General features: G+C 32.4%; 1 protein-coding gene across 1 annotated transcript; it reads right to left on the bottom strand.

Annotated features, from left to right (window-relative positions):
- Positions 1–11,810: 11,810 nt before the first annotated feature.
- On the bottom strand, positions 11,811–13,765 carry LOC125073708 (U3 small nucleolar ribonucleoprotein protein MPP10). The gene has a single exon (XM_047684688.1). The coding sequence runs from the start codon at positions 13,651–13,653 to the stop codon at positions 11,881–11,883; it is 1,773 nt and encodes a 590-aa protein (XP_047540644.1). The 5' UTR covers positions 13,654–13,765; the 3' UTR covers positions 11,811–11,880.
- Between the last annotated feature and the right edge of the window lie 387 nt (positions 13,766–14,152).

The following is a 14,152-nucleotide window of genomic DNA, read 5'->3' as shown; positions in this document are numbered from 1 at the left end:
GGATTTCGAATTCACTTGTACACTTTATTATGGCCTATACAGATGCCGAGTTGCGAATTGCTGCCTTAGCGGAGAACGATCAGAAATCATCATAACCCCCATTCACTTTTGGAGTTCAGTGTTCTGTATCTAAACATATTTAGTGTTACTTCTTTTGGTCTTTTTGACTAAGAGCCTTCAAACTCTCATTTTAATGTAGGTACATAAAGCCTAGTTGAATTATAGGTATGGAATATTTAAATTAGTTAGTAGCAGCGGTAGTATAAAACACATTTTTTTTTGTATGATATCTCGCAAGTTATCATAAAGTACAAAACACACAATAAAAATAAATACAGTAAAAATAGGCAGTTATTTTGAAATTTGACCTTGAATTTGAATACTATTCCGCCAACCCGCATTGGAGCAGCGTGGTGGAAAATGCTCCAAACCTTCTCCTCAAAGGGAGAGGAGGCCTTTAGCCCAGCAGTGGGAAAATTTACAGGCTGCTAATGCTTGAATACTATTCATTTTTATAGATAAGCCCAAGAAAACAACAATACGTAAACTGTAAGTTGTTTAAGTTTTGAAAGACTCAAATACATTACAGATTCTTCTTAAGAAGTAAAAATTAACCTTGGAATACTTCTTATTTTGAAATCAAATACTTGAATTTTATGTTATTGTATAGATGTGATTGGTTGAAAGGGACAGCGTCGTTTAAAGAAATATACGTAGTTAAAACTACCAGTGATGGTGTTTTTTTCTAATTCAACTAAACCAAGCAAAAAAACATACTAAAATCGGTTCACAATCAGCGAGTCTATGAAGAAAAATAGTAAAAAAAAACAACAAGAAATAGGAAGAATACGATTGATATTCTTGAAGTTAGCTAAAAATATACACAATATAATAAAATGTGAGATATGATAGGCATCTTGCGCCTTCTAATCTATTAATACTTTTAAAAAAACAATGGTACAGTAGACAACGCCGCTAGAGTTAAAGCAAAGCCCATATGCAACGTCAGTCAGTGTTTACAGTGGGAAATTTAAGTCAGTTTGATTTAGTACCGACAGAAAAAAAAAGCAAATTTGAATATTATTAAAGATCGATTCTTAATAATAATGATTTAAAAATATTCAAGTCAAGTTTATTTACTGTATACATAAAAACTTGACAATAATTTTTAGTTGTCAGTACATGTTTACTACTTTCTCGTATGTGTTCATAATTTATGCGTTTGCATTACTACTCAATATCTCTGTTGTTGTGAATTGCATGAAAATGTAGAGGTTTTAGCTATTTAATCTATACTAATAAATGGCGTGACGTTTTTTTGTACTTTTTTTTTTAGCATTAGCAGCCCGTAAATGTCCCACTGCTGGGATAAAGGCCCTCCCCTTTGAGCAGAAGGTTTGGAGCATATTCCATGCAGGTTTCCTCACGATGTTTTCCTTCACCGCCGAGCACGAGATGATTTATAAACACAAATTAAGCACATGAAATTTCAGTGGTGCCTGCCTGGGTTTGAACCCGAAATCATCAGTTAAGATGCACGCGTTCTAACCACTGGACCATCTCGGCTCATTTGTAGATATTTTTGTACTGCTTAACTCAAATAACTAGAAAAAAACTTATACCGGAAGATGCAGTGCATTTCGGAGAAGGTTTTATATATAGTGTTAGTATATATTACTATTATATATAACGTTATAAGGGTGAATTTCATGCACTTGTTATTAATATCACAGAATTTATTCAGATCTTTCTCATAGAAATGTTTTTGCTATCACTACACTATTTAACTTTTAGTGTGTGGCAGCTCGCGACAACTTTAATGCCGGTACCTATACATGCACAAAAAACCAACAAACATCAATTTATAGAAATTGTATAAACAGTACAAGTAGTATACACAGTATTTTTCAAATGTACAGTCTTATAATTTTGCTATAAACTGACGAAGTTTAATATACATATATATGTATGTATGTATATATCAACAGTTAACCTTGTTCTTCAATGTCTTGTTGGGAAAGTTCCACTTTTGTACACTTTATTTATTTAGTTACAACAATACATTACGCCTATTATCTTTCTTTTTTGTTATAAAGATATTTACAACAACATTTTTTTAACTGATTTTATTATTCGCCTAGCATGTATAGAAGCATATAAAGAAAGAAAAATAAATTTATTTATCCAACAGAATTCATATATTACAAATAACATGTTATCTTCTGAGTAATATCATATATTTTTTTTGTAGCATATAAAAAATAATACTAGAATAAATATCTGGTTTGATCCAGTATAAAGAATAGATAATTTTTGATGGTCAGATCGGTCTATTCAATTTATTGATGATATACAAGTAATGGTGTCATCCTAAACGATTTCGACTGGTGCGGTCTTTCCCCACGACCTCATAACACACTCTTCGCCCAGTGGTCGAAATTTGCTTATAGACATTAGTATATAATTTGAGCAAAACATACATGGCTGAATATTTCGAAACATTTTTTTATCTATTATTTGTTTATAATACAGCTAAATATTAATCATTATCGATGGCCAATAATTAAAAAAAAAATAACAAAAAATACCCGTTCAAATTTTATTCTTTTTTTTTATTCTAAATTTAAATGGCATCATACGGGTAGTATGAAACCACCTTAATAAAAAACAAATATAATTTCCCAAAGCGGTTCATAAATGACAGAGTTAGTGCTTCGTGCAAACCCGTCTGCGTAAGTACTAATCTATCATCAGATATTCTACCGCTAAACAGCAATATTTAGTATTGTTGTGTTCCGGTTTGAAGAGTGAGTGAGCCAGTGTAACTTGGCGGTGACACATTCGCGATGGAAGCTTCTTACAGCGACAATGTCTATGGACGATGGTGACACTTACCATCCAGACCCATTAACCCGTCCTATATCATAAAAAATAACAACAATACTTTCCTCTCTTAACAATTAAATTTATATAATTTAACCCTCGTTTATTTTCCACAAACATTTAGAAGAAAAAAAAAACTCGTTCAAAAGCTATCCACTTAAGTTGAAAATATTTTCCGGGGCGTTTTATTTAACGCGGGGACACGGAAAGCATAAGGAGACTGCAATTTGCCCACAGCATTAAAATAGCTCGGGAATTTGTGAATATTGGATAGGAATTTATATTAGATGAAACCTCGCGTATCGTAGACCGGGTGTTAAGAAGGCTATAGAGGGACGATTCCAAACGTATATAGTCTATTCCAATCGAATATAGATGGATATAGATAAACAAAGATTAGATGTACGTGTTTAACAGTTCTTGATTAATAGATAATAATTTATAATAAAACTATCCCACTTAACGACTTAGCTTCGTCGACGTTCGAAACGACATTTTTATAAAATTATAATATAGATTACTTGGTGGTAGGGCTTTATGCAAGCCCGTCTGGGTAGGTACCACCCACTCATCAGATATTCTACCGCCAAACAGCAGTACTCAGTATTTTTGTGTTCCGGTTTGAAGGTAAGTAAGCCAGTGTAACTACAGGCACAAGGGGCATAACATCTTAGTTCCCGATGTTGGTGGCGCATTGGTGATGTAAGGAATGGTTAATATATCTTACAGCGCCATTGTCTATGGGCGGTAGTGACCATTTACCATCAGGTGACCTATTTGCTCGACTGTCTAACGATATCACAAAAAAAAAAGATTATTCACTAGCTCTCGACCAATTATAACGCGTCAATTTAAAGTCAAATATTGTTTAATTGACATTTGTCTTCTGTGGTTGGAATAGACTATAGTGTAGACATTTTCTTACAGCTCTATAGAATACTCTTAGACTAATTAATTTTAACACTACATTCTGTTTTAATATGATACAACTTGTAATAATTAACATATTTTCACCCTTTCTCTATTTCAGGTAGACAGACGAGCACACCAACCTGGTGGTAAGTGATGGGATCTGAAAGTATGACCCATTCAGCTAAATATACTTCTACCCGCCATTTTTAACAATGGTCCATCTTTGCTGTTACACTGACTAAAATACCATTTAAATAATTATCCATATTTTAGAACTGGCGATTGGAGATAACTTTGTGACAGAATCTGGTTTGTTTGGATTAGCCCCTACCTCTAGTTGTTCACAAAGACAACAATATTCATCTCTATCTGTTTCCAAATGGACGATTTGTGAAGACATACAAACATAAATTTCGAGGACGATAACGACGAATATATGTATGCATGATGATAAAAAAATCGTCTTAATTTATCTTTGTAATATCAAAATTAAAATAAACTTTATCAAGTAGGATTTTTTATTATCATCATTTTAGAAAACTGTATTAAACGTAAAGCTTTATACTGTATAGTATCGACTCCCCGTCATTAGACTTCTTCACTTTAGTTTAAGATTCTATATTAGCATATCAAGAATTTTATAGCTACACTATTAAAATTCCTAAGAGTATTACAGTTTGTCATGAGAGAAAAAAGAGGCCGTACGCCTCTTTGAGCGATTGAGATACACCTTACAGACATCTTAGGGAGAGACTATGATTACTATGTACTACACTAGCATGCAATAATTTATTCCTTAAAATAATGGAATGATCTTCCCTCCTTTGTGTTCGCTCTGTTCCACAATATATATATATATTTTAATGGAGTTTAAAGCGAGTATTTTGCGAAAGACAGCAGCTTCGCTATACCACTGGCATTGCTAATGCTCAAGGGCGACGGTGATCATCATGTGGCCCATTTGCTCGTCTACCTCGATAGACAATAAAAAATACTCTATTTACGTAGGCTCTTACAAGCAATATACATTATCATTAAACAATATTAAATTTAACAAACTTAACCATCTAGCGATACACTCTAAAAAGATAAAAAGATCTTTTTCTAAAATTGATTATTTATATATATATATATATCTATATAAAATTAAAAGACACAAATAACACGTGTGTTGAGATTAAAAAGACAAAGGAAAAAAATATATTATTATTATATAAAACGTTTGGCATGTCTATCTGTTCGTATACCTTCCGCGTGAGATTATCTTTTGATGTAGCGGCGCAGTGCAAACTAGGGAATTTATAGTTGACACCACTGACTCTAATACATTACCTACCACGATTCAATAGGTTAAGTACTTAATTAATATTTATTTTATTTTTTAGGAATGTCAAAAGTATGTTCTATCTTATACATCTATCGTCCTTTGAAAATAATAAACAAAGTATTTTTGATTAAACAACAAACTTCCATTGCTTATTAGGGTTTTAGTCTAGATATATAAATAAATGTTTTAAAGTAAAAGACTTAGACTGCGCGTGACTTTACCCGTAATTATAAGCGCGTTTTTCGCTGAAGTATCATGATTGCTGAGTTCTGCTAAACCATGTAACCTTAAAATGACGTGAGCCTTACATACATACGTCTATCGAACTAAGAAAAACGACGGAATTTCAGTTTCGAAAACGGATTGGTCAAATATCCGATATGAAGATATATCTGAAAAAACCTTTTTATTTCAGACAGCCGTGACTTCCTTTTTACCCTCGTCGCAACTTGTGCGATTGCAGCATTATTTTAATTATAAAATTTCGTATTGCAATCAAATGATATATATGATAATATCTGGCAAAATAATAGCTGTATATTTTTTATAACAATTGAAATAAGACGTAAAAATGCCTCAAGTCTGAAATACCTACATAAAAAACACAAAAGCAGCAGGTACCATACCAAAAAATAGTGCAATTAAATTAATAATCTATACTAATGTGAAAGTAACTCTGTATGCCTATCTGTCAATCTTTAACTGCCAAACCAATGAACCGAATTTGACGAAATTTGGTATGAAGCAAATTTGAACTCCAAGGAAGGACATAGGCTTTTTTGACTAACTATGTGTTACCAACCCCTAAAACGCGAGCGAAGCTGCGGGCGACAACTAGTACTATTGTAAATGTAAAGAAGATTTTAGTACAGTGTCTGTAGTCCAATCAACTTATATTCTATCTCATTGACAGAACAACCATTATACTGGTTGATATTATTTATTAATCTATCTTTGTAAGTGTATTAACGTTTAAATAGATAGAAAGTAATAACTTACATATACCATTTCAATTATTATATTTATATTTTGGTAAGAAACAATAACAACAAAACAGGGGCTCTAGTCCTTTAGCCTGAAAAGGAAAAGGGCCATCATGCCCTCATATATTTTTATAGATTAAAGATTTATTTCGATTTGATTCGTAAATTTAATTGAAAAACTGTTAAAAAAATCCTTCAAATCTAGTCCCCTAACTGTTAGGCCTACCCCTCTTTTAATGTCTTTAACATCATGCTACTGTACTGCGGATTAGTGGAAACTCGTGTAGCTAAATTTAACCTGCCACTCGAGGTTTTTCAGTGTTTTTCTTCACTGCTAAGCATAAGATTTTTATTTTTATTCAAAAGATCAACGGACGGGCAATACTGCCAGATGATGGTAAGTGATCACCTCTGTCCATAGACACTGGCACTGTAGAGAATACGAAACATTCCCTATATACTAAATGCGCTACCAACCTTAGAAACTAAAATGTTATATCACTTGTACCTGCAGTTACACTGGCTCTCTCACCTTTCAAGCCGAAATACACAATACGAAGTGTTGGTGTTTGGTGGTGGAATATTTAGTGATACGTGGTACCTACCCAGTTGGGCTAACATAAAGCAAAACCACAAAGATACCATACAAATACAAATTCAGCACATTAAACTCAGCGGTACAAAAACTTCGTTTAAGACTGACATTTTCAATTAGGTGAGCCATCTCAAGAGTCTCTAGGAATAAAAATGTAATAATAATTCCTTCCTTATTTAATATCAACAGTAAGCCGCCCGCTTCACAAGGCATAATTTAAATTGTCAAAGATTTACACTCATCGGCTGCCACTTGGAGGAATATAATGCTTTGGTCACACAAACCAAAGTCACGATAAACTTTAATTTCCCATTAACGAGGATTTAAGTCATTGGCTTCGAAGCAGTAGACGCATATTCTTTAAGACAAAAACCGCATTTAAGAGATATACATATATCATATTTAGGCAGACCTTAGAATACCTTATCCCAACATTATTGAACAATCTGCCATACAATTTAAAACGAGAAATAAATGTAAAAAACATTAAGAAAAAGCTTGATACATATTTTGCAAATATAAAATAATTAATACAATACATGGAACACCTGTATACACTACACTAAACGATGTTGCTCTAAGCTGGTTAATGAATAGTCACAGCGACAATTTACTTATCGCTGTTTTATGGAAAAAAAAAAAAACCCAAACAACTAATTTTTAACATTTGCTATGTATCTGCCTTTTGTTGATTTTTTGTTTCTTTTATATTTATGTTATAATTATTGTATAGTTTTTAGTCTAAGTGTTGGCAACGAATTCCGATGTACGGATAAATCCAATGGGGTTTTTGTTACATCGTCGTCAATATACAAAATGTATATTCAATAAATAAAAAAAATAAAAAAAATATACATCGACCATGCTTAAAGTAAGTAAGTATTAAAATATATAATCTAAGCACAGTTAAATACTGATCATTAAAAAAAAACAATGCACTTTTATTATTAAAATGATCGAGTCACAGGAGGAAAAATGTACCCAAAGATTCTCATCGCACATCAATAGCTCGGATTCCTGTCACTTAGCGTCCAAGTATTGGCTAAACTTTACTACAATACAATGTTACCCCCAGAATAAGACATGTAGCTCACCTAATTTTATCTTATCTTTTAAAGACCGCAACCTACTATCTCATAAAGCCCGTAGCACACAGCGCGTTCTGTTTTTTCCCTACTGATTTATACCACGCTTATCGCGCTTCTGAATTTATTTGTCTGCTAGCTGCAGCCCACCATTGGTGGCTTTGCGTGGAGACAGAATAAAAATATAGAATTGCCTTTTTTAATCTGTACAAATAATAACTGTCAGAATATTTATTTTGCTAGATTATTACTAAATTTGAAAAACATACAAGACTATTTACGGGTAGGCTTTTTTAGATATATGTAATATGTTAAATACTGAACATACTACGAGTAGTTTGAAATAAATAAATTATCATTTAAAGATATTTCTTTACATAAATACATATGTATATTTATTAAAGTAAAAATATACATTTAAATTAAATTCTACCGCCACACACATTAACACTTTACTGTATTCTGTTTTGAAGGGTCAGTTTAATTACAGACACAAAACCTTTAGCCAAGGTGGTTTATTATATGGTTATGTATATGGTTAACATTAAAACATTGGCCTGCCTGTCTAAAATAAATTAAGATTTTTTTAATAACATTTGCGATGCGTAATATTTTATTTATATTTATATGATTACAAGATAACTAATTAAAATAAATGATACCGTTTTAAGGACCTATCTGGTCGTTATATAGGTCTATTATCCTGTAGTCTCGGGTGCGGTAATTGTACAAATTATAAACATGTGACCGAGTGCGCGACTGACGGGGATTACAGCCGCAGCCTGCGCCGCCGCGACATACTGCATTGTTAAATTAATTATAATAACGCATATCTTCGAATACGCCTTTTCAGCAACTTTCAAATTACCAATCAATACTTATAACAAAAAATACATTCACAATAGTTTAAAAAAAACCAAAGAGTACAGTCATGCTCGATTTTGTCTATCTATGATGAATAGATCTATTAGATCTCTTAGATTCTTAGAGAGTTGTTATTAATATGTATTCTATGTAGTTTTTTTTAAGTTGTTAAGTTGAATATGTTAAGTTGTTATTGTACATAAAAAGGGATAGCAATTTAGACGTCTCTAACTCATTTTTTTTATGTTATAGGGGGCAAACGAGCTGGAGACTCATCTGATGGAAAGTGATTACCACCGCCCAAGGACATCTGCAACACCAGGGGGGTTGCAGGTGCGTTGCCGGTCTTTAAGAAATAAGTACGCTCTTTTCTTGAAGGTTTCCAAGTCGTATCGGTTCGGAAAAACCGCCGGCGAAATCTGGTTCCACAGAGTGGTTGTGCGAGGCAAAAAATGTCTTAAAAATCGCGCTGTTGTCGATTTATGGATATGGCTTAAACTATGTTAACTATCCGATCTAGGTATCTTATTTTCGGAAATTGTATTGAATATGATTCACACAATAACAGATTAATATTTATATCAGCAATGTATACTCTATTCCAACCATAAGAGGTGAAAAGCCAAATAAACAACATTTGACAGCAAATTGACGCGATATCATTGGTCGAGCTTGAATAATAATCTATGATATTCACTATGGCTTTGCGAAAAAATGGCGTTTTGAACGTCGGTGAAACTGTTATCGGCATTTAGCAAGTAAAATTAAAGGAAATAAGTAGTTAAGTGTAATAGTGTTGTATTATAAATAAAGATATATTAATCATAAACTCTTAATAGTGTAAAATATAGATGAGTTATTAGCGCATGAAATACTTAAATCTAAGGTTTGCTTATCTTTTTTCCTACTTCCATTGGAATAGACAATAAAGAGACTTGTTAACTAAGACTAAGCAAGACCTAAGCATCGTAGCGTGGTTTAGAATTGTAGAAAAAATTTGATCATTAACAAACTATTCATAATTAATTTAGGAAATCAATCCGTCAATTAATTTTATTAAATAAAAAAGAATGTAACACTGGACATTTTTATTTTACATATAATGTTAACTATTAAAAACAAAAAATTGTATAAAATATTAAATTACTATTGAGTATCATGCCGGTTCTTCTTGGTAGAATCTATATTCCGAATCGGTGGTAGCTTTAAGTTTAATACAGCTCTGAAGAGTGGAGCTCCAAAAGTGCTTGTAAGAGCAATCTTGAATAAAGTATATTTTGATTTTGATTAGATTAAAAGGAGTATATGTCGATATTTTTTTAATTAATTTGGTGATGATCGGTAAGTAAGGACATTAGGTACAACCGTTATAAAGGATGAACATACATAAAAATAGTAAACAAAAACGTAACAAATTAAATATTTACTTATTTTTAAGGACCAATTTTTATCTAAAGTTTCAACTAAATATCGAAATACACGAATTGAATTAATATTGTCATCAACGCCAAATATATGTGTAAAATTTCAGATCAATCAGTAGAATTGGCTAATAATTCAGTTGCAAGGTTTGACCCACATTTGGTAACTATCAACTGAAAGAAAAAACTAACTTGTAGAAAATATGTAGGTATATAATAATATAATATCATAAGTGGTAGCCGGTTTTTATAAGGTCTTAACCAATTTAAGGTGTTTCTTTCTGAACCAGAGATAGTATTTATTTGGCAATCGATAATACAACTCTCGCCAGAACGTCGTTTAATTTTGCCATTGCTGTAATAACGAATTGATACAGCCCAAAATATAAAAAAAAAACAGTAAAACAAAATGCTAAGTCAAATATCGGTCTGTTGTGTGGAAAAGTTAACGAAAATTCTAATTGCAGTCAAAACGGGTACTGGCTCGGCAAAATTGCGAGGTCTCGACTCTCGGTCTCGGCCAATAAATGCAATAATTGACGGAACGGAGGAGCCTAATATTCTCCATTCGCATTCAGCGCACTTGCAACAAATTGCTATTTCTTTTTCCCAGGCGCTGTTTTTGTATTTACTACAAAGTCCTCACAGGCCATATTCTAATAGACAACTAATTAAAATAATGGAATGTGAAAAAAACTATTGAAAAGCGATTTTCACATTTTCACAGGTTTTTTTTAATAATTATTTTTATCAGTGTATGTACAAAATCTTGCTGTCTAGACGCAGTATTTAATGTGCTATACCTACTAACCCCACAAGTGTATTTTAAGGTATGTAGAAATGCATAGGCATTTAGCATTTTGGACTCTGAAGCTAAAAAGTAACGGCGTCGTTATGTAACTTCCTAGGCGGGCACTAACTGCTATAGACGTGAGCAAAGATCCACGAAATACTTTTGATATGCCAATTTTTATCGTATTTCCTCGATGGTTTTTGAGCTATTAATTTTTTATCTAAAAATATATCCTTTTGTCTAAATATATTTAAAATGTCAACTTTGGCTATTGAAACTTATTTAAGGTGCAATGTGATATATGAATGCAAAGCAAAATAATATATATTAAAATTCTTCTTGTTCATTAGATCATCAATCATGTATTTACAAATCAAACCAGATTTTTAATTAGTGCTTTCAAGTGTCGAACTGATAAATTAGGTCATCTATTAGAATATGTCAGTATTCGATTTACTCATATTCTCATTTGTTTTTCTGTTCCTGCATTAAATATATTAAAATCTATAAATTAAATTTACGCTAACGAGTTGACTACTATCGCAGTAAGAAAATAAACAGATTTTTTTTTATCTGTTGTTTTGAATATCCTAAAAAATATAATACCGAATCCAATATTTAGTATTTCAGCACGATACAGATTCGTTTCGCGCCATATCGTCGAGTTTTTCCCGCGCTAATTACGCTGCACCGCGAGCGCCAACGCCGTTTGTGGCATTCCGCGACCCGACGGTTAGCTAATCGTACTTTTGTAAGATTACAGACATAGAGAACGCAATCTTTTTTAATGACAAGGCTAAACTTAATGTCTAAAAGCCTGAACGAGATGGAATGGGTTTTGTTTGGGTGAATTCTACGTAGTTCTGTGTAGAAACTACGTTTAATTATGCAAAACACAATATCTTAATGTAGCTGAGCTGTGGTAGACAAAGAAGTTAAATGTTTATGATTTTAATAGTTAAATTTCATACATATTCACATTTTTTTGGAAAAATCAACAATCAAAATGATTATGCTTTATTTTTTAACACTTTTCTTAGTTTTAGATTTAATTAAACTAGTTGCTTCATCATTAAGCTGTTGGAAGAAGGCTTTAGACGTCTTTAATGATTTTTCGCTTGCCTCAACACCCTTCTTAGTATTTCTATGTTCAGTTACTTTCATTACTTGACCCTTCTTCCGTTGCTGTTTCTTCTTTTTCCTCCTTTCTCTGTTTTTATCTGTTTGTGTTCGTTCTTCTTTGCTCATTAGATCTCCTTTACGTTTCTTTTTAACTTCTTCCGGAGCTAGTAGTGCAGCTTCACTTGCAGCAATAGGAGCTACCTCTTCCATTGAAATAGCAGGAGTATTGCTGACAATTTTAACTTCAGCTTGTGGAGCTTTTGGTGTATAATGATAGTGACACAATGCATCAAGCTTTGAAAACAATTTATTCATAGCAGTACGAACTTCAGTATGACTTTCAGGCTCTTTTTCATCTTCAACTTCGCCAGATAGCGCTTGTTTTTGTTTAAGGTATTCTGTCTCATAAACTTGGGCCAAGCTCAATTTGCTCTTAGATTGATCAAGAACTTCAGGCTTCTTGAATAGTAATTGATCATCAACTGGTTCTTCTTTTCTAATGACATCATCCCATGCTTTATCTTTTACTCTCTGTTTAATGAGTCCTTCTAAAGTTACAGTAGTTTGTTCCGTAATTGTTGGAGGTGGACGAGTTGTAAGATCGAAATCAAGTACTTCTTCCAGCAAAGAATTTTGAGGACGCTTCGTTGCATCTATTTCTCCCTTTAACTGCCATGGTGCTTCTGTTAATGTTTTCTCCTCTAATTTCGATATGCGTTCCTTTAATCTTTGTTGTCTCAACTCAAACTCCGATTTTTTTTCCTCTACATGTTTCTCTCCATTTACTTGACTAATCATGTCTTCATCATCAGACTCACTTTCTTCGGCATCTGGCTGACCAAACCTGGGTTTCTTATGTTCATCAGTTTTTGTGTTTTCATCATCTAAATCACTTTCATCTGAATTTGGTTCAGCAAACCTTACCTTTTTTTTACTAACCATATCCTCAGCACCTTCATCTGATTCTTCATCACAGCTCTCAGCATTTTCATCACCATTTTCATCATTAAAAAAATCTGAATACATCATTTCCTTGCCACCTTCATTGTCCGAGGCCTCACTTTCTATATCATCAAACATATCAACAGATCCTTCATCATCGTCATCATTACTCTTCTTTCCTTTAACTTCAATTTTCTCTTCATTCACTAAAAACTTTTCCATATCTTGTAACTTAAAAAACTGGTCATCCACTACAGATGTTCTAGTATTTAACTGTTGTTTATTTACTTTGTTTTTAGATTTAACCTTGCTTTTTTTCACAGTGTGTTGTTCTAACTGCTCATTTTCATTGTCTGATAAATTCTCACTACCTGCTTCATCAGCTTGGACACTGTCTTCGGGAAACTGAATTGGAAACGTTAAATCCTTTTTGCTAGACATACTATTGGCAACGTCCCATACAAGTTGATCCCAACATTGGCTATTTTGAATTTCTATTTGTTGCCATATTTGTTCTTCATCGAAGTCGTTTACGATGATTTTTTTTAAGGCTTGATTCTGTTTTGTTTTATTTTCCTGCTCCTGGGATTTAGTAAAGTCGTACAGCGATTTAACCAAGTTTTTAATGTCCTTTTTAATATCGTCTTGCACCGTTAAATATTTCACTGGTTTTTCAGTGAGAGTACTGAATTTATCAATCATATTTTGCATTTTGACGTTCGTCATATTGTTGTTTTACTGTATTACACCTTTTCAATATTCATTTACAGTAAAATATGTTATTAAAACTATTATATTTGTAAAATCGTCTAATCACAAACACACGAGGTCGCACATATTTGACAATTTTGACATTTAACTTGATAGGAGTCAAAAGCATGCGATCTTGACATTATATTGAAGCTGCCAAAATGTAATAAACAATAATAAAGTATTAATTGATATTCAAATGAAATGAAATTATAAGAAAATATTGACAGAAAACAATGTCTTATGAAAAAGTCCAAGAAAGCATTATGTAAATTTTTATATAACTTCTTCATGAGAATAAATTGATCGCTTAAAAACTACAATAATCAATAATAGCCAAAAAAAGTAATTTAAAGTACCAATATTTGTTTGACATTTATTTTTGAAAAGATTTGTTAGATTTTATGTAAATATTTTACTTTATATTATTTCACAAATTATACATGAAAGAAGTTGACTCTGCTGGCAACCCTGC

This window comes from Vanessa atalanta, chromosome 25 (genome assembly GCF_905147765.1).
Source record: "Vanessa atalanta chromosome 25, ilVanAtal1.2, whole genome shotgun sequence".
NCBI lineage: Eukaryota > Metazoa > Arthropoda > Insecta > Lepidoptera > Nymphalidae > Vanessa > Vanessa atalanta.
Note: the sequence above shows the minus strand (reverse complement) of the source record. Positions and strands in the feature narration are given on the sequence as shown.